This window comes from Scatophagus argus, chromosome 5 (genome assembly GCF_020382885.2).
Source record: "Scatophagus argus isolate fScaArg1 chromosome 5, fScaArg1.pri, whole genome shotgun sequence".
NCBI classification, from domain to species: Eukaryota; Metazoa; Chordata; class Actinopteri; family Scatophagidae; genus Scatophagus; species Scatophagus argus.
The window spans coordinates 17,937,160-17,959,441 of NC_058497.1; the positions used below are offsets into that span (position 1 = coordinate 17,937,160).

Consider the following 22,282-nt stretch of genomic DNA (forward strand, 5'->3'; position numbering starts at 1 on the left):
GCTCTCTCCTATTTTCTCAACTTTCGCCTCGCACTTGGCCCTGGTATTGCTTTCGTTCTTACTCCCTGTATTACTAGCCTGTAATGTTTTTATTTGTGCTTTCTGTCTCTGCTGGAGTAGCACTGCAAGGCAGTTATGGAATACCTTCTTTTTTAATGGTAGTCTTCTTCCCATGGAAGTATCTCATTAGTCAGAGAGTTTCCCAAGGTGATACTTCCTCCTGCTGGGGTCTAAGTGTCAAAATCTGTTTTGCTCTTCTCAGTACATTAATTTTATTTGAATTATATCATGCACTTTTCTTTGTCAGTGGTCTCTCCTGACTTAATTGTGAATCAGATCTTTTCATCTAAAATCAGTGCCTGACTTCAACTGCATGAATGGTCAAAGATTCAAACATAAACTTTCAACAAACTTTCAAACAACTCTTGTGGAAATCTGCAAAGCTGCACATGTCATAAGAATGTGATGTAATTAAAGTCCTTGTTGGTGTAAAAGTCAGGTGTTCCAATATTTTTGTCCATATCATCTATCAGGCCCCTTAATATGACATTTGAACAAAACAATAAAAACATACTGTAATGACTATACTGAACACGATCTTACACCCGAGACCTGAACCTTAGCCATTCATAACTTCAATTTGGAGGCAGGAAAATTGTCATGGCACGATTTTAGGCCCCGCCCAGAGCTTTCCTTATGCCCTGGTGGGTTGTGTTGAAGATTAAAAGATGAAAGTCAATAGAAAGGGGTTAACATAGCAATAAAGCTGCCTCAGAAAAGGGGCATACAGAAAAAAAGTCATGTGGGCATTTTCAGATTTCAACTTGCTTTTACTTGTGTGTTTCATGTTGTTGTATCAGTTTGTTTCTTCTGCTGAGTCCTCCACTCTTTCTTCCTCCTCCTGTCATTTACAGCGACGTTTTCATTTAAATGGGATGTATAAGCCTGGAGATTTGGTTCTAGGTGGACTATTCCAGATCCACTTATTTTCTGTTTTTCCTGAGCTGTCTTTTACATCAGAACCACAACAGCCTATTTGTCGTGGGTGAGTCTTTAAGGTCATCAGCAAAAATCAATCCCTGTTGTGCAATGTATTTTGACAGAATTAGATTATGCATTAGTTCTTATATGCTGTGCTTTTCAATAGTAACCAGTGGTATTGTTTTTGTGTGTGTTAGTTTTGATGTTATAGGATTGAGACGGGCACTGACCATGGCCTTTGCTATTGATGAGATTAACAGAAATTCCAACCTGCTACCTAATGTGACTCTGGGATACAGTCTTTATGATAATTGTGCCAGTGTAGGAATCGGATTTCGTGCAGCATTGTCCTTAGTCAGTGGTCAAGAGGAGCAGTTTATGTTAGACGAGACCTGTGTTGGAACCCCTCCAGTAGTGGGGATTGTGGGTGATTCTTCTTCTACTCGTTCCATTGCCATTTCCAGTGTCCTAGGCTTGTACAGAGTGCCAATGGTAAGTTTTTCACATTACTTTGTCACTAAGGTTTTGCATCATTTTGAATTAGTGTTAAATTTAATATCACTTGTAAACATGCAGCAATCAAACTTGAGAATGAAGATGTAAATTCTGCTTCTTTCACAGGTGAGTTATTTTGCCACATGTTCCTGCCTGAGTGATCGACAAAAGTTCCCATCCTTTTTTAGGACAATACCAAGTGATGCTTTCCAGGCAAGTAACACCAGTCGCATTTTTTTTTTTTTTTTTTTGTCACTGAGGGGTTTGATCTCACAGAAAGCTAAAAGTCAATAATTTAAAAGACAGTAAATAAACAATGTCCACTGTTAAACCTGTTGAGCAGGTTTTGCAGTGAAAGAATATTTCAGCCTGTATACTCATTTTCTGACGCTCTGTTCACTCAGGTGCGTGCTATGATTCAGATTCTGAAACACTTTGGCTGGACTTGGGTTGGCCTGTTGATCAGTGATGATGACTATGGATTTCACGCTGCACGCGCCTTCCAATCTGACCTGGCTCAGTCTGGTGGAGGTTGTTTGTCCTACCTAAAGGTTCTGCCATGGGGCAATGACCAAGATGAATTCAGAAGGGTTGTGGACGTGATGAAGAAATCTACAGCTCGTGTGGTCATTGTGTTTGCACATGAGAGTCACATGATTAACCTGATGGAAGAGGTTTCGTTTGAAGTAAAATTTTTTATGTAAAGTGTGTTATAAGTAGTAAAGCAGTGATAAATTCTGTAATAAATATTTATTTGAAGACATCACATATCCTATTTGGTAAAGGCCCTGATAGCAGAGTTTAAGGGTCAAATCAACTTTAGTGGCATGAGAGTGTGAATTTCTATATTTATTATAATGTACAGGTGGTGAGGCAGAATGTGACAGGCCTGCAGTGGATGGCCAGTGAAGCTTGGACAGCAGCTACTGCGCTCCACACTCCCCACTTCATGCCATACCTGGCTGGCACACTGGGTATCGCCATCCGTCGAGGAGAAATCCCAGGCCTCAGAGAATTCCTCTTACAAACACATCCTGACCTACGCTACAACAACAGCTATGGAAACAGCGTGGTGAGAGTTTAATCATGCAATCTGATCTAGTAATCAAAGTAATTAAACTGTCAGTACTTTTAACGCATCAGAATCAGAATCAGAATCAGCTTTATTTGCCAAGTACGTGTGACCATACAAGGAATTTGACTCCGGATTTTTATGTTCAACATTATGTTGAAAATAGATTCGTCATATTTTGAATATATTTCAGATCAACCAGTTTTGGGAATACACATTTCAGTGTAAATTTGCACCACCTCCAATAGGTTGGGTAGATGCTGGCGGAGCATTATGCACTGGACAGGAAGATCTAAAACATGTGGAAATTGATTTTTTGGACATTTCAAACCTCAGGTCAGAGTACAATGTGTACAAGGCTGTGTATGCACTGGCATATGCTCTTGATGACATGCTGCGCTGTGTGCCAGGCAGAGGGCCTTTCAGAGGACACAGCTGTGGCAATTTGAAAGAACTGGAGCCATGGCAGGTATGATATCAGTTTACATACCACCTGTTGAAATGACTAAATGATATGTTATTTCTTTGATAATTAAATACTATGCAGTGGAAATACTTAATGTAAAATGCCAAGCAAACTGATGAAATTCATACCTTTAGTTTGTGCTCTGGTTGGTGAGCTCCCACAGGCCTGTAGGCATCAGCCACTTTCATTCTGTTACCTCTGTACGTGTTATTGGAGCCAGGGGACCACTACAGCCAAGTCTAACAGCACTTTTACCATGAATACCACAACATCTGATTCTAAATTAGAAATTTCACCAAAGCACATGCTACAGCAGAAATATGATCTGCATTAACCTCTGTTTTTTTCGTTCTTTTTTTTTTTTTGGAAATGAGACTCAGTTTTCAAACAGTTACTTTTGACTGTCCCTCAGTATAGTTCTACAGTGACCCATCCTGTGGAAGTAACCACATTAACAAGATTCTAATGACACGTTCAACAGTTTAGCTTACTAAAACAATATAAAACACAGTTAGAATGACAGCTTCCAAGTTTTAAGTCTGGACAGACAGTATCAATCCATCCTTGTCCATCCTTGAACACCCCCCTTTTAAAGCAGACCATGGTAACATTAAAGGTTCTATATTCTTCAATTGTTTTATGAATATCGCAGCAAACAATTATTTGTAAAGACATATTGAAGTAATGGATTCCAGTGCAAAGGATGTCTGCCTGCAATCCAAACTTTTCTGTTTATTGTTTTGCAGTTTGCCCGGTCTGCTTACATTTGCTGTTGCACTAGTCTGACATCTAGTGGCAATGGATGTCGTATAGAACCTTTAATATGCACAGACTTGCGAGAGAATAGCTTGCAAGAACAGGAGTGTAAACATAACGAGGTTGTAAATGCAAATTAGTGTATTTATAGATTTCCATGTTTGGTGTGGTAACATGTAATATCACTAACAACCTCTGCTGTCTCATTTATCCTTTTTTTAAGACGTGAAACTTTCAAAAGTGTTAGAATCTCGTCAGCTTGTGTTATCCACAAACCTTATTTCAGTCTAACTAATTTCAGTCCACTTTGTGGAGCCTTTTCATGCAAAGGTGTATATATATATATATATATATATATATGTATATATAAACTGGAATACACCCCCCGGAAAATTTTGATACAGCATCTTGAAAATATTTTATACTAAGTACAGTATACATTTTGATGAGTGAATGCTAGGTACAAGAGTATTCATTATAGCCATATACATTGTATCCTTTATGATTCTATTTTAATTTTTCCTTTTCTCTATCCAATATTCTGATATTCATATAGCTAGTGTATTATTTAGATAAGGTCAACTTCAACACATCCTTTGGTGATCAAGTGACATTTGATGAGAATGGTGATGTCTTACCAATATATGATATCATGAACTGGCTGTGGCTCCCTGATGGAACAACTATACTTCAGAATGTGGGTGAGGTTAAGGAGTCAGCCTTCAAAGGTGAAGAAACCACAATTGATGCAGACAAAATCTCCTGGAACTTTGAATCAAAAAAGGTAACTAATGATTCGACAGAAAACTCTTTCCTAGCCCATTAACTGGTTTTATAAGGGCAAAATTGTGCACAGTAACACAATATTATGTTCTCCTTCTTTAGCCACCCCGGTCAGTGTGCAGTGAGAGCTGTCCTCCAGGTACCCGCATGGCCAGAAAGAAAGGGGAACCTGTGTGCTGCTTTGACTGCATCCCTTGTTCTGAGGGAAAGATCAGCAATGTGACTGGTTAGTATTAAACATTGCAGTTTAGAAATATAATATCAAGATGTATCTCAAAATTGTCCCTCTTTTCACAGACTCATTGGAGTGCACCAGTTGTCCAGAGGACTTCTGGCCCAGACTCCAGCGTGACCACTGTGTTCCCAAGAAAACAGAGTTCCTCTCCTACCATGAACCTCTGGGTATTGGCCTGACAGCTGCTGCATTGCTGGGCACCTGTATCTGTGCTGTTGTCTTCAGCATCTTCATCTATCATCGGAGAACACCTATAGTACGCGCCAACAATTCAGAACTGAGTTTTCAGTTATTGCTGTCACTTAAGTTATGTTTCATGTGTTCACTGCTGTTTATCGGTCGTCCCAGACTGTGGACATGCCAGCTGAGACATGCAGCATTTGGGATCAGTTTTGTGCTTTGCATCTCATGTATCCTGGTGAAAACCATGGTGGTTCTGGCTGTGTTCAAGGCCTCCAAGCCAGGAGGTGGAGCCAGTCTGAAGTGGTTTGGTGCTATGCAGCAGAGAGGGACAGTCATGGTTCTCACTTCTGTTCAGGCAGCAATCTGCACTGCCTGGATTGTATCTGCCTCCCCAGTTCCTCATAAAAACACTCAATACCACAATGATAAGATTGTTTATGAGTGTGTAGTTGGGTCCACAGTTGGTTTTGCAGTGTTACTGGGATATATCGGCTCCTTGGCTATCCTCAGTTTTCTGATTGCATTTATAGCAAGGAATCTTCCAGATAGTTTCAATGAGGCCAAACTCATCACTTTCAGCATGCTGATCTTCTGTGCTGTGTGGGTGGCCTTTGTCCCTGCTTATGTCAGCTCACCAGGCAAATATGCAGATGCAGTGGAGGTATTTGCCATCCTGGCCTCCAGTTTTGGCCTCCTGGTAGCACTGTTTGGACCCAAATGTTACATAATCCTGCTGAGACCAGAGAGGAACACAAAGAAAGCCATCATGGGTCGAGGCATTGAGACATAAAAGCTGCACTTATTTCACTGAACACAATGAATCATTTCACTCAAAACAATACAAAAGTGCAGGCAGTTAATAGTCATAGCAATGATAACATATTGAACAAGCAAGGCTAACACCAAAAAATGTACCTGAATATGAAATTTCTGTGTAGATTAACCTGACTGTTCATTTATTCATTCATTCATTTTCTATACCACTTAACCACCCAGAGGCAGGGTACATACTGGATTGAACACCAGTCAGTCGCATGGCTGACACACAAATGTAATGTAGAGAAGCTAATTAACCTAATGTGCATGTTTTTGGGGTTGTGGGAGGATGATATTATTATATTATTATAAGCATTAATTGTCCTTTATTGAGATGATGTAGACTTACTCAAAAGTCTTTATATTGCCACACTCAATTTCCAAACATCAAATGTCACAAAATTTGATAATATGCCTCTGTCTGTGAGCTCCACATTGCCCCCTTCCCAGTCCACTTCACTGCCACTCTCCGCCTTTCTGCTGGTTGCCAAAGACATTTCACATCCATATTGGTTACTTTTTCAGAGCTCTTTTCTTCCCTGCAGTAATCCCTTTCCCCATTTGTAAATTAAGAGCTGGACTTCCTAACATCTCTTGTAGTTTTCAGGATGTGGGGCCCTGAGCAGCCAACTAACCTCAGATGAATAAAACAACCCATGTAATCCTTTTACAGTGTGCACTGGCTCAGTACTGCTGAACACGTGGCCTTAAGATCATCATTTCCAAAGAAATACAACTCATGTTGTCTTCACTGCTGTAACAAGTTATTGCAGTCTCTGAAAACTGTTTCCTTTGTCATTGCTTTATGACAATAGAATAAAGTGTGAGCACTCACAGGTGTTGTACTTAGATAATAATTTAAACTTTACAGGTTTCATGCAGTTACCTTGTTGTGCGTTACTACTTGTACCTCGCTGTGGGTATCAGGACGTTGACATGCATATGAATATTTGACTAATGGTATAATGAGCAAATATAGAAAACTGAAACTTAGACAGACAAAATTATAATGGAGTAGCCTGTATTATATGCATGTTCCTGCACAGCTGATCATATCTAATATATGACAAGTTACTATGGGCCAGACAAATAAAACAGTCATCCATTAAGCAGGCGCAGCACGATGAAAAATGAATATGTAGAAGTTTTGTTGTAAAACATTCTACCATCTAGTGGACAACTGCTGCACAGGCACAGCAATGCACATAATACTGTAATGACTATACTGCACATGATCGTGTACCTGAATCATTACAGCCATTCATAACTTCAATTTGGAGGCAGGAAAATTGCCATGGAGCGATTTTAGGCCCTGCCCAGAGTTTTCCTTATGCTCTAGTGGGTGGTGTTGCAGATTAAAAGCTGCAAGTCAGCAGAAAGGGTATGACATACTAGAGAGACTGACTGGACTCACAAAAGGGGTAAACAGGAGGAAAATAATGCGGGCATTTTTAGAGTTCAACTTGCTCTTGTTTGCGTCTTTCATGTGGTTGTATCTTTTTTTTTCTTATGCTGAGTCCTCCCCTCTTTCGTCCTCCTCCTGCCAGTTACAGCAACATTTTCATTTAAATGGGATGCACAAGCCCGGAGATGTGGTTCTAGGTGGGCTGTTCCAGATTCACTTCTTTACTGTTTTTCCTGACCTGTCATTTACATCAGAACCACAACAGCCCACCTGTCGTGGGTGAGTCTGTTAGGACATCAGCAAAAAACCAAAACTGGGGAGTATCAGTCCCTTTTGTGACATGTATTCATATTATCAAATATTATTATATTTGTTCTTTCTATGGCTGAGCAACATGTACATGCTGTATTTGTCACTATTAACCACTGGCATTTTTTGTGTTAGTTTTGATGTTGTAGGACTTAGACGGGCACTGACCATGGCCTTTGCTATTGATGAGATCAACAGAAACTCCAATCTGCTACCTAATGTGACTCTGGGATACAGTCTTTATGATAACTGTCTCAACATAGGAATTGGATTTCGTGCAGCATTGTCCTTAGTCAGTGGTCAAGAGGAGCAGTTTGTATTAGACAAGACCTGTGTTGGAACCCCTCCAGTAGTGGGGATTGTGGGTGATTCTTCCTCTACACATTCTATTGCCATCTCCAGTGTCTTAGGTTTGTACAGAGTGCCTATGGTAAGTTTTGAACTTTAGCATCTAACGATGATTTTATATGACCTTGGTTTAATTTCAGATGTGATGTCAGTTGTAACTATGGAGTAACTGATGTAAAAATTAAACAGAAGGTCAAAAATATTTTCAAGATCTAAACTCTCTTTCACAGGTGAGTTATTTTGCCACATGTTCCTGTCTGAGTGACCGGCAAAAGTTTCCATCCTTCTTCAGGACAATACCAAGTGATGCTTTCCAGGTGAGCAAATATCAGCAAATAAAAAACATATAAAGAAAAGCATGTCAGAAATTCCTCAGAGAGAATGATGCTTCAATGCAATATCTATCTATCTATCTATCAATCTGAACAGGTTGAACAATGGAGAGAACACTTCAGCCTGTACACTAATCCTTTCACGGTCTGTTCACTCAGGTGCGTGCTATGATTCAGATTCTAAACCACTTTGGATGGACTTGGGTTGGCCTGTTGATCAGTGATGATGACTATGGATTTCACGCTGCACGCGCTTTCCAATCTGACCTGGCTCAGTCTGGTAGTTGTCTGGCCTATTTGGAGGTTTTACCTTGGGACAATGACCAAGATGAAATGAGGAAGATTATAGATGTGGTGAAGAAATCTACAGCTCGTGTGGTCATTGTGTTTGCACATGAGAGTTACATGATTAATGTCATCGAAGAGGTGGGCTTGAAATGAAACTAATTATAAATGAATATAGTGATGAAAGCTCAAAATTTTGTTGTTTAACTGAAATATTAATGTTACAATATGATATTGGCCTGTTTTATATAGACAGAGAGCAATAGAGAGAGATATCTATCAATATATATAGACAGATATATAGTCACACCTCCTGTTTGGAACTGGCTCTTTTAGCAGAATTCAAGTTCTTTAACAAATTTCAAGGCAATCCATTTACGATAGTGCGCCTAACTTTGCTTATAAATTGTGGAAAACATAGAATTCCATCCATTCATGATGAGAAGGAAAGATAACTTGATAACTTCATTTTGATGGTATGGAAGTGTGAATTTCTATATTTATTATAATGTACAGGTGGTGAGGCAGAATGTGACAGGCCTGCAGTGGATGGCCAGTGAAGCTTGGACAGCAGCTACTGCGCTCCACGTTCCCCACTTCACGCCATACCTGGCTGGCACACTGGGTATCGCCATCCGTCGAGGAGAAATCCCAGGCCTCAGGGAATTCCTCTTACAAGCACGTCCTGACCTACATCATAACAACAGCTATGGAAACAGCATGGTGAGAGTTTAACTTTGCAATCTGACCGAGGCATTACAGGACTAATGTAATTACGTATAAAAGAGGTATTCTGAATATATTTCAGATCAACCAATTTTGGGAATACACATTTCAGTGTAAATTTGCACCACCTCCAGCAGGTTGGGTAGATGCTGGGGGAGCATTGTGCACTGGACAGGAAGATTTGGAAGATGTGGATAATGACTTCTTGCATATATCAGAACTCAGGCCAGAATACAATATCTACAAGGCTGTGTATGCACTGGCATATGCTCTTGACGACATGCTGCGCTGTGTGCCAGGCAGAGGGCCTTTCAGAGGACACAGCTGTGGCAGTTTGAAGGAACTGGAGCCATGGCAGGTATGATATCAGTTTACACCTGCTGAAGTGGCTAAATCATGTGGTTAAATGTTACCTGCATTATAGCATTTAGAGTAGAGTGTAAGATTAAATGCTGTGCTATGAGAATATTGTGGGTTGCAATCCGAACTTCTCTGTGTCTTTGTTTTCTTAGTCCTCCTTGAAGTTGCTCTAGTATGACATCAACAAGCAATGAATTTCATATAGCACCACAGACACACATTTTAGTTTTCCAGTTGTTGTGGGGACATTTACATTACGTCTCCATCAAGAAAACAGAGTAGATGAAGACTGTTGATTTGGTTCCTCCAATGAACAGCAAAATCTGCATGCTTTGCTTGTATCTTCCACATCTTCTCACAGAAACAGCATACAGGAAGTAGATTCACAAGGTTTCAGTGGGAAGGGCAGTCCCCTGGCTGAAGGACGGTCTTTAAGCTGGAGGTTGTACAGCATTACATAGTGACACAGACAAGTAACAGACCAAAAGACTGAACCGCAAAGAAGGTGTTGGAGGAAAGCATTGGCCTGGTTTACTTGGCAAAGAAAAGATTTTTTCCATTTGAATATGGTACATTTCAGAAAATAAGCTCTGTGAAAAGCAAAAGTTGATGATTCTTACATGTTTTGCTCAGAAAGATATTTTTTTAACATAAATTCAATCACCTGATTGCAAGACAAAGCCAATTTTAGGCCATTCACGAGGTGCACCATGGTCAGATGATCACAAATTCACCATCTTCCCACTACAACATAATATACAGAATTTACTATAAAGTGATAAATGTACAATTTGGAAAGTTCGAGTTAGAATTGTAGATAAAAGCACAAGTAAAAAATATTTTGTCTTCTGTGTTCAGCCCTTACATCAGACATGCAGCTTAATGTTTCCTATTCAGTGTCTTCATATATTCATCAGAGCAGTGTGCATTTTGTTTGCTGAATACTGGGTATTGTTGTACGCTCTATAGTCATATACATTGTATCTTTTATTATTCTATTCTAATCTTTCATCTTTGGTTTTTCTCCATCCATTATTCTCATATTCACACAGCTGGTGTATTATTTGGAAAAGGTCAACTTCACCACATCATTTGGTGATCAAGTGACATTTGATGAAAATGGTGATGTCTTACCAATATATGATATCATGAACTGGCTGTGGCTCCCTGATGGAACAATTAAACTTCAGAATGTGGGTGAGGTTAAGAAGTCAGCCTTCAAAGGTGAAGAAATCTCAATTGATGCAGACAAAATCTTCTGGAACTTTGAATCAAAAAAGGTTACTTCTGATTTATTAGATGCCTACTTTTTAACACATGGATAACTGATTATAACAGTGCAAATGCTGCAGAATATCACGTTATTGATTTTTATAGCCACCCCGGTCAGTGTGCAGTGAGAGCTGTCCTCCAGGTACCCGTGTGGCCAGAAAGAAAGGGGAACCTGTGTGCTGCTTTGACTGCATCCCTTGTTCTGAGGGAAAGATCAGCAATGAGACTGGTTGGTATACAGTTTTAAACATTGCTGTTTAGAAATATGATATAAACATGTACCTTAACACTGTTCCTCTTTTCACAGACTCATTGGAGTGCACCAGTTGTCCAGAGGACTTCTGGCCCAACCTCCAGCATGACCACTGTGTTCCCAAGAAAACAGAGTTCCTCTCCTTCCATGAACCTCTGGGTATTGGCCTGACAGCTGCTGCATTGCTGGGCACCTGTATGTGTGCTGTTGTCCTCGGCATCTTCATCTATCATCGCAGAACACCTATAGTACGCGCCAACAACTCAGAACTGAGTTTTCAACTATTGCTGTCACTTAAGTTATGTTTCCTGTGTTCACTGCTGTTTATCGGTCGTCCCACACTGTGGACATGCCAGCTGAGACACGCAGCATTTGGGATCAGTTTTGTGCTTTGCATCTCATGTATCCTGGTAAAAACCGTGGTGGTTCTGGCTGTGTTCAAGGCCTCCAAGCCAGGAGGTGGAGCCAGTCTGAAGTGGTTTGGTTCCATGCAGCAGAGAGGGACAGTCATTGTTCTTACTTCTATTCAGGCAGCAATCTGCATTGCCTGGATTGTATCTGCCTCCCCAGTTCCTCATAAAAATACTCAGTATTACAACGATAAGATTGTTTATGAGTGTTTTGTAGGGTCCACAGTTGGTTTTGCAGTTTTGTTGGGATATATTGGCTTTCTGGCCATCCTCAGTCTTTTTATTGCATTTATATCAAGGAATCTTCCAGATAGTTTCAATGAGGCCAAACTCATCACTTTCAGCATGCTGATCTTCTGTGCTGTGTGGGTGGCCTTTGTCCCTGCTTATGTCAGCTCACCAGGCAAATATGCAGATGCAGTGGAGGTATTTGCCATTCTGGCCTCCAGTTTTGGCCTCTTGGCAGCACTGTTTGGACCCAAATGTTACATAATCCTGCTGAGACCAGAGAGGAACACAAAAAAAGCCATCATGGGTCGAGGCATTGAGACATAAAAGCTGTACTTATTTCACTGAACAGAATGAATCATTTCACTCAAAATAATACAAAAGTGCAGGCAGTTAATAGTCATAGCAATGATAACATATTGAACAAGCAGGGCTAACACCAAAAAAATGTACCTGAATATGAAATTTCTGTGTAGATTAACCTGACTGATCATTTATTCATTCATTCATTTTCTATACCACTTAACCACCCAGAGGCAGGGTACATACTGGATTGAACACCAGTCAGTCGCATGGCTGACACACAGATGTAATGTATAGAAGCTAATTAACCTAATGTGCATGTTTTTGGGATTGTGGTAGGATGATATTATTATATTATTATAAGCATTAATTGTCCTTTATTGAGATGATGCAGACTTACTCAAAAGTCTTTATATTGCCACACTCAATTTCCAAACATCAAATGTCACAAAATTTGATAATATGCCTCTGTCTGTGAGCTCCACATTGTCCCCTTCCCAGTCCACTTCACTGCTACTCTCCCCCTTTCTGCTGGTTGCCAAAGACATTTCACATCCATATTGGTTACTTTTTCAGAGCTCTTTTCTTCCCTGCAGTAACCCCTTTCCCCATTTGTAAATTCAGAGCTGGACTTCCTAACATCTCTTGCAGTTTTCAGGATGTGGGGCCCTGAGCAGCCAACTAACCTCAGATGAATAAAACAACCCATGTAATCCTTTTACAGTGTGCACTGGCTCAGTACTGCTGAACACGTGGCCTTAAGATCAGAAGAGTTTCCAAAGAAATACAACTCATGTTGTCTTCACTGCTGTAACAAGTTATTGCAGGCTCTGAAAACTGTTTCCTTTGTCATTGCTTTATGTACAGGGAAGTTGAATAAAGTCATCCTACGAAGAAGAGTATGTGTGAGCACTCACAGGTTTTGTACTTAGATAAGTAATTTAAACTTTACTGGTTTCATGCAGTTACCTTGTTGTGCGACTGATCCAGAATGCAGCAGCTAGAGTTTTGACAGGAATCAGTAAAAGGGATCATATCTCCCCCATCTTAGCTTCTCTTCACTGACTTCCAGTAAAATTCAGAATAGATTTTAAAATTCTCCCACTTACATATAAGGCCCTAAAAGGATACCTTTTCATACCTGCAGGATCTAATAGTCCCATATATTCTCAATAGATCACTCAGATCACAGAGTGCAGGTTTACTTGCAGTTCCCAGAATTCATAAAAGTAACGGGAGGACGAGCCTTTAGCTATCAGGCATCCCTGCTGTGGAACCAGTCGCCAATCTGGGTTCGACAGGCAGACACCACCACCACTTTTAAGACTAGACTTAAAACCTTTCTGTTTAGTAAAGCGTATAGCCAGCCTCAAACAAAGTGTGTAGGGCTGGTAGGCATAATTACAGTCGCTTCTTGACAGACAGCCACAGGTAGAATAGGTCTGACTAACTGTTGGTCTTTTATCTCTATCATAGCTACGCTGCTATAGGCCTATGCTGCCGGGGGACACAAACATGATCCACCGAGCAGTTCTGCCACCTCCCCAATACCACCACCATCTATACTCCCCCACCTCCTCTCCTCTTCTTCCTCTCCCCTCCTCTCCCCTCATCAGATCAATATATAATTCATTATTTTATGTCACTAACTGTGTGTCCAGTTCTCGTAGTTTTGTGTCTCTCCCTCCCTTTCTTTCTCTCTCTGTGTCTCTCTGCAGGCCTCTTTCCATCCAGATCTACATGTTGAACTGCATCCGGCCCTCTGACAAACCTAATGTCTACTATCAACATATGCCCATGTTGTTCTTCTATGTAGTGCTATTATTATTAACTTAAACAACATATCATCTAAAAAATACATACAATATACATACAAATACATACAATATATAGTCTTCAGAATTCCAATTATAACAACCTGTCATGTCTGTCCTTGTAATTTATGATGTTTACTGCATGTATGTCTCTCACGTCCTGGTTCTCTGTCTTTTTGTTTTTGAGTTCATGTGTCATGTTTCATGTGCGTCTTGTGTTTCCACATGTTATGTTCAAGGTTTTTGTCATGTCCTGTTTTATTTTGAAAGCGTCACTTCCCCTGTGTGTCTCTGTTTCTTGTAGCTTTGCTTTTGGGTATCCTGATTGCTTTCTCCCTCCTAAGGTGTTTCACCTGTGTCTCGTTGTCTTGTCTATTTAGTCCTTGTCTTCCCAGTCACCTGTGTCGGAGCATTATATGGTGTTTTGTTCCATGCCAGGCTTTACATTGTCTTACATTTTCATGCCAGAGTTTTTGTTCTGTCTTGCCTTGCCATGCCATGCTGTGCCAGGAGTTTTTGCCACAGTTTTTCTTTGATCCCCTGCTACAGTGAATGTGTGCTTTTTTTGAGTTTTTTCCTTAAATAATTAAAGACCATTGTTTGAACCTCTGCCTCGCATCCCTGCTTTTTTGACTCTGCATCTGGGTTCAGCTTTCAGAATCAGAATTAGCTTTATTTCCCAAGTACGTGTGACCATACAAGGAATTTGACTCTGGATTTTTCTTTCTTCTGTGCACCATACAAAATACAGAATAACAAATGATAATAATAAAAAATGAAGAATAAAGAACAAAGTATTTACAAGAAGAGAAAAACAAGATATATATATATATATATATATATATGTAGTGCAAACAGTGGAATGATGTAGTGCAAACAGTGTGATGGTTCATACAATGGCAGGTGGACTATGTGGAGATCAGGGAGACAGCCTGGGGGAAGAAACTGTTTATGTGCCTGTTAGTCTTGGCATACAGAGCTCTGTCACGCCTACCAGAGGGAAGCAGATCAAACAGTTTGTGTGCATAGTGTGAGGGGTCTGCAGTGACGCTTTCTGCCCTTTTTTTGACCTTTTGACCTGCATCCCTGCATCAGCGACGACGTACCTTTTGTGACACCCCTTCACTCGGCCGACTATGAGCAGGATAGTTCTCCCTAGCAAACCTGGTCCTACTCAAGGTTTCTTCCTGTTAAAAGGGAGTTTCACCTGGCCACTATCTGCTTGCTCTGAGGTTCAGGCTCTGGGTCTCTGTAAAGCATCCAGAGACAATTTTGATTGTATAAGGTGCTATATAAATAAATTGAAAATTAATAATGAAGGAGTATCTTGTGAGTAGAACTTGATATGCTTGTCACACACACAAATTTTGAATTATACAAAGTGACTCCTTCATCTACAACTTAACACATCAGATATTTCGGGCCGTTTAAGGTGACATTTAACAAAAGCAATCATAATAATAAACACATAATACTGTAATGACTATACTGCACATGATGGTAGACCTGAATCATTACAGCCATTCATAACTTCAATTTGGAGGCAGGAAAACTGCCATGGAGCGATTTTAGGCCCTGCCCAGAGTTTTCCTTATGCTCTCGTGGGTGGTGTTGCAGATTAAAAGCTGCAAGTCAACAGAAAGGGTATGACATACCAGTGAGACTGACTGGGCTCACAAAAGGGGTAAACAGGAGGAAAGTCATGCGGGCATTTTTAGAGTTCAATTTGCTCTTGTTTGCGTCGTTCATGTGGTTGTATAGTTTTTTTTCTTATGCTGAGTCCTCCCCTCTTTCGTCCTCCTCCTGCCAGTTACAGCGACATTTTCATTTAAATGGGATGCACAAGCCTGGAGATGTGGTTCTAGGTGGGCTGTTCCAGACTCACTTCTATACTGTCTATTCTGACCTGTCATTTACATCAGAACCACAACAGCCTACATGTCGTGGGTGAGTCTGTTAGGACAGCAAAAAAAAAAAAAAAAACAAACAAAGAAAAAACTGGGGAGTATCAGTCCCGTTTGTGACATGTATTTATTGTATCAAATATTACTCTTTAAATATATTGCTTATAATGTCATAACTGTTACTATTCAACTGTCATAAGTGTTTGTGAAATCTGTAGTTGTGCAACATGTACATATTGGCAGAGTTATTACATGCTGCATTTTTCAGTCGTAACCTGTTGTATTTTTTGTGTTAGTTTTGATCTTATAGGATTTAGACGGGCACAGACCATGGCCTTTGCTATTGATGAGATCAACAGAAACTCCAACCTGCTACCTAATGTGACTCTGGGATACAGTCTTTATGATAACTGTCTCAACATAGGAACTGGATTTTGTGCAGCATTGTCCTTAGTCAGTGGTCAAGAGGAGCAGTTTATGTTAGATGAGACCTGTGTTGGAACCCCTCCAGTAGTGGGGATTGTGGGTGATTCTTCCTCTACACATTCTATTGCCATCTCCAGTGTCTTAGGTTTGTACAGAGTGCCCATGGTAAGTTTTGAACTTTAGCATCTAACGATAATTTTATATGACCTTGGTTTAATTTCGGACGTGAAGTCAGTTGTAACTATGGAGTAACTGATGTTAAAAATTAGATAGAAGGTCTGGAATATTTTCAAGATCTAAACTCTCTTTCACAGGTGAGTTACTTTGCCACATGTTCCTGTCTGAGTGACCGGCAAAAGTTTCCATCATTCTTTAGGACAATACCAAGTGATGCTTTCCAGGTGAGCAACTATCAGCAAATAAAAAACATATGAAGAAAAGCATGTTTGTATATATATATATATATATATATATGTACATATATACCTATGCTATCTATCTATATCTTTATGTATATATATATATAGAGAGAGAGGGAGAGAGATAAAAAGATAGATATACATATAAACCTTTTGTAAAATGCCAGCAACATTTTTTGTCACTGATAGCGCTGTTTGGTGTCAAGAAGCTGAAAGGCAACAATTAAAAAAAGGTCTGTTGAACAGGTTGGAGAGAGTATTTCAGCCTGTACACTAAAGCTTTTCCAGTCTTTTCACTCAGGTACGTGCTATGATTCAGATTCTAAAACACTTTGGCTGGACTTGGGTTGGCCTGTTGATCAGTGATGATGACTATGGACTTCACGCTGCACAAGCCTTCCAATCTGACCTGGCTCAGTCTGGGGGAGGCTGTCTGGCCTATTTAGAGGTTTTACCTTGGGACAATGACCAAGATGAAATGAGGAAGATTATAGATGTGGTGAAGAAATCTAAAGCTCGTGTGGTCATTTTGTTTGCACATGAACGCTACATGATTAATGTCATCGAAGAGGTGGGCTTGAAATGAAATTAATTATAAGTGAATATAATAATGAAGCTCAAAATTTTGTTGTTTAACTGAAATATTAATGTTACAATATGGTATTGTGGCCTGTGAAAGATATATATATATATCTATATATATATATATATTTAACTTGATAATTTCATTTTGATGGTATGGAAGTGTGAATTTCTATATTTATTATAATGCACAGGTGGTGAGGCAGAATGTGACAGGCCTGCAGTGGATGGCCAGTGAAGCTTGGACAGCAGCTACTGTGCTCCACGTTCCCCACTTCACGCCATACCTGGCTGGCACACTGGGTATCGCCATCCGTCGAGGAGAAATCCCAGGCCTCAGGGAATTCCTCTTACAAACACGTCCTGACCTACACAACAACAACAGCTATGGAAACAGCATGGTGAGAGTTTAACTTTGCAATCTGACCGAGGCATTACAGGACTAATATAATTACGTATAAAAGAGGTATTTTGAATATATTTCAGATCAACCAATTTTGGGAATACACATTTCAGTGTAAATTTGCACCACCTCCAGCAGGTTGGGTAGATGCTGGGGGAGCATTGTGCACTGGACAGGAAGATTTAGAAGATGTGGATAATGACTTCTTGCATACATCAGAACTCAGGCCAGAATACAATATCTACAAGGCTGTGTATGCACTGGCATATGCTCTTGACGACATGCTGCGCTGTGTGCCAGGCAGAGGGCCTTTCAGAGGACACAGCTGTGGCAATTTGAAGGAACTGGAGCCATGGCAGGTATGATATCAGTTTGCACCTGTTGAAGTGGCTAAATCATGTGGTTAAATGTTACCTGCATTATAGCATTTAGAGTAGAGTGTAAGATTAAATGCTGTGCTATGAGAATATTGTGGGTTGCAATCCGAACTTCTCTGTGTCTTTGTTTACTTAGTCCTCCTTGAAGTTGCTCTAGTATGACATCAACAAGCAATGAATTTCATATAGCACCACAGACACACATTTTAGTTTTCCAGTTGTTGTGGGGACATTTACATTACGTCTCCATCAAGAAAACAGAGTAGATGAAGACTGTTGATTTGGTTCCTCCAATGAACAACAAAATCTGCATGCTTTGCTTGTATCTTCCACATCTTCTCACAGAAACAGCATACAGGAAGTAGATTCACAAAGTTTCAGTGGGAAGGGCAGTCCCCTGGCTGAAGGGACGGTCTTTAAGCTGGAGGTTGTACAGCATTACATAGTGACACAGACAAGTAACAGACCAAAAGACTGAACCGCAAAGAAGGTGTTGGAGGAAAGCATTGGCCTGGTTTACTTGGCAAAGAAAAGAAAGAAATAAAAAAGTGGATTTTTTTCCATTTGAATATGGAATATTGCAGAAAATAAGCTCTGTGAAAAGCAAAGGTTGATGATGCTTACATGTTTTGCCCAGAAAGATATATTTTTAACTTAAATTCAATCACCAGATTGCAAGACAAAGCCAATTTTAGGCCATTAACGAGGTGCACCATGGTCAGATGATCACAATTTCACCATCTTCCCACTACAACATAATATACAGAATTTACTATAAAGTGATAAATGTACAAGTTGGAAAGTTCGAGTTACAATTGTATGTAAAAGCACAAGTAAAAAATATTTTGCTGAATACTGGGTATTGTTGTGCGCTCTATAGTCATATACATTGTATCTTTTATTATTCTATTCTAATCTTTCATCTTTGGTTTTTCTCCATCCATTATTCTCATATTCACACAGCTGGTGTATTATTTGGAAAAGGTCAACTTCACCACATCATTTGGTGATCAAGTGACATTTGATGAGAATGGTGATGTCTTGCCAATATATGATATCATGAACTGGCTGTGGCTCCCTGATGGAACAATTAAACTTCAGAATGTGGGTGAAGTTAAGAAGTCAGCCTTCAAAGGTGAAGAAATCTCAATTGATGCAGACAAAATCTTCTGGAACTTTGAATCAAAAAAGGTTACTTCTGATTTATTAGATGCCTACTTTTTAACACATGGATAACTGATTATAACAGTGCAAATGCTGCAGAATATCACGTTATTGATTTTTATAGCCACCTCGGTCAGTGTGCAGTGAGAGCTGTCCTCCAGGTACCCGTGTGGCCAGAAAGAAAGGGGAACCTGTGTGCTGCTTTGACTGCATCCCTTGTTCTGAGGGAAAGATCAGCAATGTGACTGGTTAGCATACAGTTTCAAACATTGCAGTTTAGAAATATGATATAAGCATGTATCTTAAGACTGTTCCTCTTTTCACAGACTCATTGGAGTGCACCAGTTGTCCAGAGGACTTCTGGCCCAGCCTCCAGCGTGACCACTGTGTTCCCAAGAAAACAGAGTTCCTCTCCTACCATGAACCTCTGGGTATTGGCCTGACAGCTGCTGCATTGCTGGGCACCTGTATGTGTGCTGTTGTCCTGGGCATCTTCATCTATCATCGCAGAACACCTATAGTACGCGCCAACAACTCAGAACTGAGTTTTCAGCTATTGCTGTCACTTAAGTTATGTTTCATGTGTTCACTGCTGTTTATCGGTCGTCCCACTCTGTGGACATGCCAGCTGAGACATGCAGCATTTGGGATAAGTTTTGTGCTTTCCATCTCATGTATCCTGGTGAAAACCATGGTGGTTCTGGCTGTGTTCAAGGCCTCCAAGCCAGGAGGTGGAGCCAGTCTGAAGTGGTTTGGTGCTATGCAGCAGAGAGGGACAGTCATGGTTCTCACTTCTATTCAGGCAGCAATCTGCACTGCCTGGATTGTATCTGCCTCACCAGTTCCTCATAAAAATACTCAGTATTACAACGATAAGATTGTTTATGAGTGTGTTGTTGGGTCCACAGTTGGTTTTGCAGTTTTGTTGGGTTATATTGGTTTCCTGGCCATCCTCAGTCTTTTTATTGCATTTATATCAAGGAATCTTCCAGATAGTTTCAATGAGGCCAAACTCATTACTTTCAGCATGCTGATCTTCTGTGCTGTGTGGGTGGCCTTTGTCCCTGCTTATGTCAGCTCACCAGGCAAATATGCAGATGCAGTGGAGGTATTTGCCATCCTGGCCTCCAGTTTTGGCCTCTTGGTAGCACTGTTTGGACCCAAATGTTACATAATCCTGCTGAGGCCAGAGAGGAACACAAAGAAAGCCATCATGGGTCGAGGTATTGAGACATAAAAGCTGCATTTAATTTCACTGAACACAATGAATCATTTCACTCACAATAATACAGAAGTGCAGGCAGCTAATATTCATAGCAATGATAACATATTGAACAAGCAGGGCTGATACCAATAAATGTACCTGAATATGAAATTTCTGTGTAGATTAACCTGACTGATCATTTATTCATTCATTCATTTTCAATACCACTTAACTGTCAGGGTTGCAGGTAGCTGGAGCCTATCCCAGCTGAATACAGGCGAGAGGCGGGGCACACACTGGACTGAAAGCCAGTCAGTTGGCTGACACACAAAGACAGACAACCACACACTCACACCCAGGGGCAATGTAGAGTAGCTAATTAACCTAATGTGCATGTTTTTGGGATTGTTGGAGGATGATAACCCAGAAAAAACCCATGCAGGCACAGGGAGAACATGCAAACTCCACACAGAAGAGCCGAGACCGGGATTCGAACCTGGAATAAAAATACTGTATTTTTCAGACTATAAGTCACTCCGGAGTGTTAGTCGCACCAGCCAAAAAATGCATGATGAAGAAGAAAAAAACATTTATAAGTCGCACTGGACTATAAGTCGCATTTTTGGGGGGAAATTTATTTTATAAAATCAGAGACCTTTCTGCTGGTTGCCAAAGACATTTCACATTCATACTGGTTACTTTAATACTATCAACGCACTTACTTCCCCTGATCGGCCCTGCAGTAACCCCTTTCCCCATTACCTTGAGGTGCGTTACTACTTGTATCTCGCTGTGGGTATCAGGATGTTGACATGCATATCAGTATTTGACTAATGGTATAATGAGCAAATATAGAAAACTGAAACTCAGACAGACAAAATTTTAAAGGAGTAGCCTGTATTATATGCATGTTCCTGCACAGCTGATCATATCTAACATCTGACAAGTTACTATGGGCCAGACAAATAAAACAATCATCCATTAAGCAGACGCAGCACAATGAAAAATGAATATGTAGAAGTTTTATTGTGAAACATTCTACCATCTAGTGGACAACTGCTGCACAGGCACAGCGATGCAGGAGAAGCTGCACTCTGACCTCTCCGATGAAATGCATCTGAGCTGGGGACTGTAGCTTTGACTAACTGGTAGGTAAGTGTGAAGAAACAAATTTCAGTTGCCTTGTGCACAACAACAGTACAGTGTTCTCAGATTCCTATGTTTAAACTCTTAATATTTGATGGCAAAATGCATGCACTAAGGCCTGATTTGTCTTCAAGATGGCATTGTGCGAGTGGCTGCCTGTTATTGCAGCGAATTTCCCAACTGTGGGATTAATGAAGGAGTATCTTATATTGTGAGTTGAATTTGATATGCTTGTTTCACACACACAAATTATACACAGTACAAAATGATTCTTCTGAGGCAAAACATTATCTGATCAGGTATAAAACTGCATGGTGATTATGCAGAAACTTTTATTTTAAACTAAATGCAAGTAGATGTTTTACCAGAAGATGAAAAAGTACTCCTTCATCTACAACTTAACACATCAGACAATTCAGGCCATTTAAGGTGACATTTAAAAAAAGCAATCATAATAATAAACACATAATACTGTAATGACTATACTGCACATGATGATAGACCTGAATCATTACACCCATTCATAACTTCAATTTGGAGGCAGGAAAACTGCCATGGAGCGATTTTAGGCCCTGCCCAGAGTTTTTCTTATGCTCTCGTGGGTGGTGTTGCAGATTAAAAACTGCAAGTCAACAGAATGAGTATGACAAACTAGTGAGACTGACTGGACTCACAAAAGGGGTAAACAGGAGGAAAGTCATGCGGGCATTTTTAGAGTTCAACTTGCTCTTGCTTGTGTCTTTCATGTGGTTGTATCGTTTTTTTTCTTATGTTGAGTCCTCCCCTCTTTCGTCCTCCTGCCGGTTACAGCGACATTTTCATTTA

General features: G+C 40.2%; 3 protein-coding genes across 3 annotated transcripts; all 3 read left to right on the forward strand.

Annotated features, from left to right (window-relative positions):
* Nucleotides 1-1,212: 1,212 nt before the first annotated feature.
* LOC124059202 (extracellular calcium-sensing receptor-like) lies at nt 1,213-6,623 on the forward strand. The gene is made up of 7 exons (XM_046389027.1): nt 1,213-1,473; nt 1,881-2,162; nt 2,342-2,548; nt 2,742-3,017; nt 4,327-4,554; nt 4,656-4,779; nt 4,851-6,623. The coding sequence occupies exons 1-7, from the start codon at nt 1,213-1,215 to the stop codon at nt 5,759-5,761; spliced, it is 2,289 nt and encodes a 762-aa protein (XP_046244983.1). The 3' UTR covers nt 5,762-6,623.
* A 1,047-nt stretch (nt 6,624-7,670) lies between these two features.
* On the forward strand, nt 7,671-12,348 carry LOC124059204 (extracellular calcium-sensing receptor-like). Its single transcript, XM_046389033.1, has 8 exons — nt 7,671-7,931; nt 8,080-8,166; nt 8,341-8,567; nt 8,952-9,189; nt 9,275-9,550; nt 10,605-10,832; nt 10,930-11,053; nt 11,132-12,348. Exons 1-8 carry the CDS (start codon nt 7,671-7,673, stop codon nt 12,040-12,042), a joined length of 2,352 nt encoding a protein of 783 aa, XP_046244989.1. The 3' UTR covers nt 12,043-12,348.
* A 2,349-nt stretch (nt 12,349-14,697) lies between these two features.
* LOC124059402 (extracellular calcium-sensing receptor-like) lies at nt 14,698-20,552 on the forward strand. The gene is made up of 9 exons (XM_046389347.1): nt 14,698-15,779; nt 16,033-16,327; nt 16,477-16,563; nt 16,883-17,152; nt 17,358-17,564; nt 17,650-17,925; nt 18,907-19,134; nt 19,232-19,355; nt 19,434-20,552. Exons 1-9 carry the CDS (start codon nt 15,535-15,537, stop codon nt 20,342-20,344), a joined length of 2,643 nt encoding a protein of 880 aa, XP_046245303.1. The 5' UTR covers nt 14,698-15,534; the 3' UTR covers nt 20,345-20,552.
* Nucleotides 20,553-22,282: the final 1,730 nt, after the last annotated feature.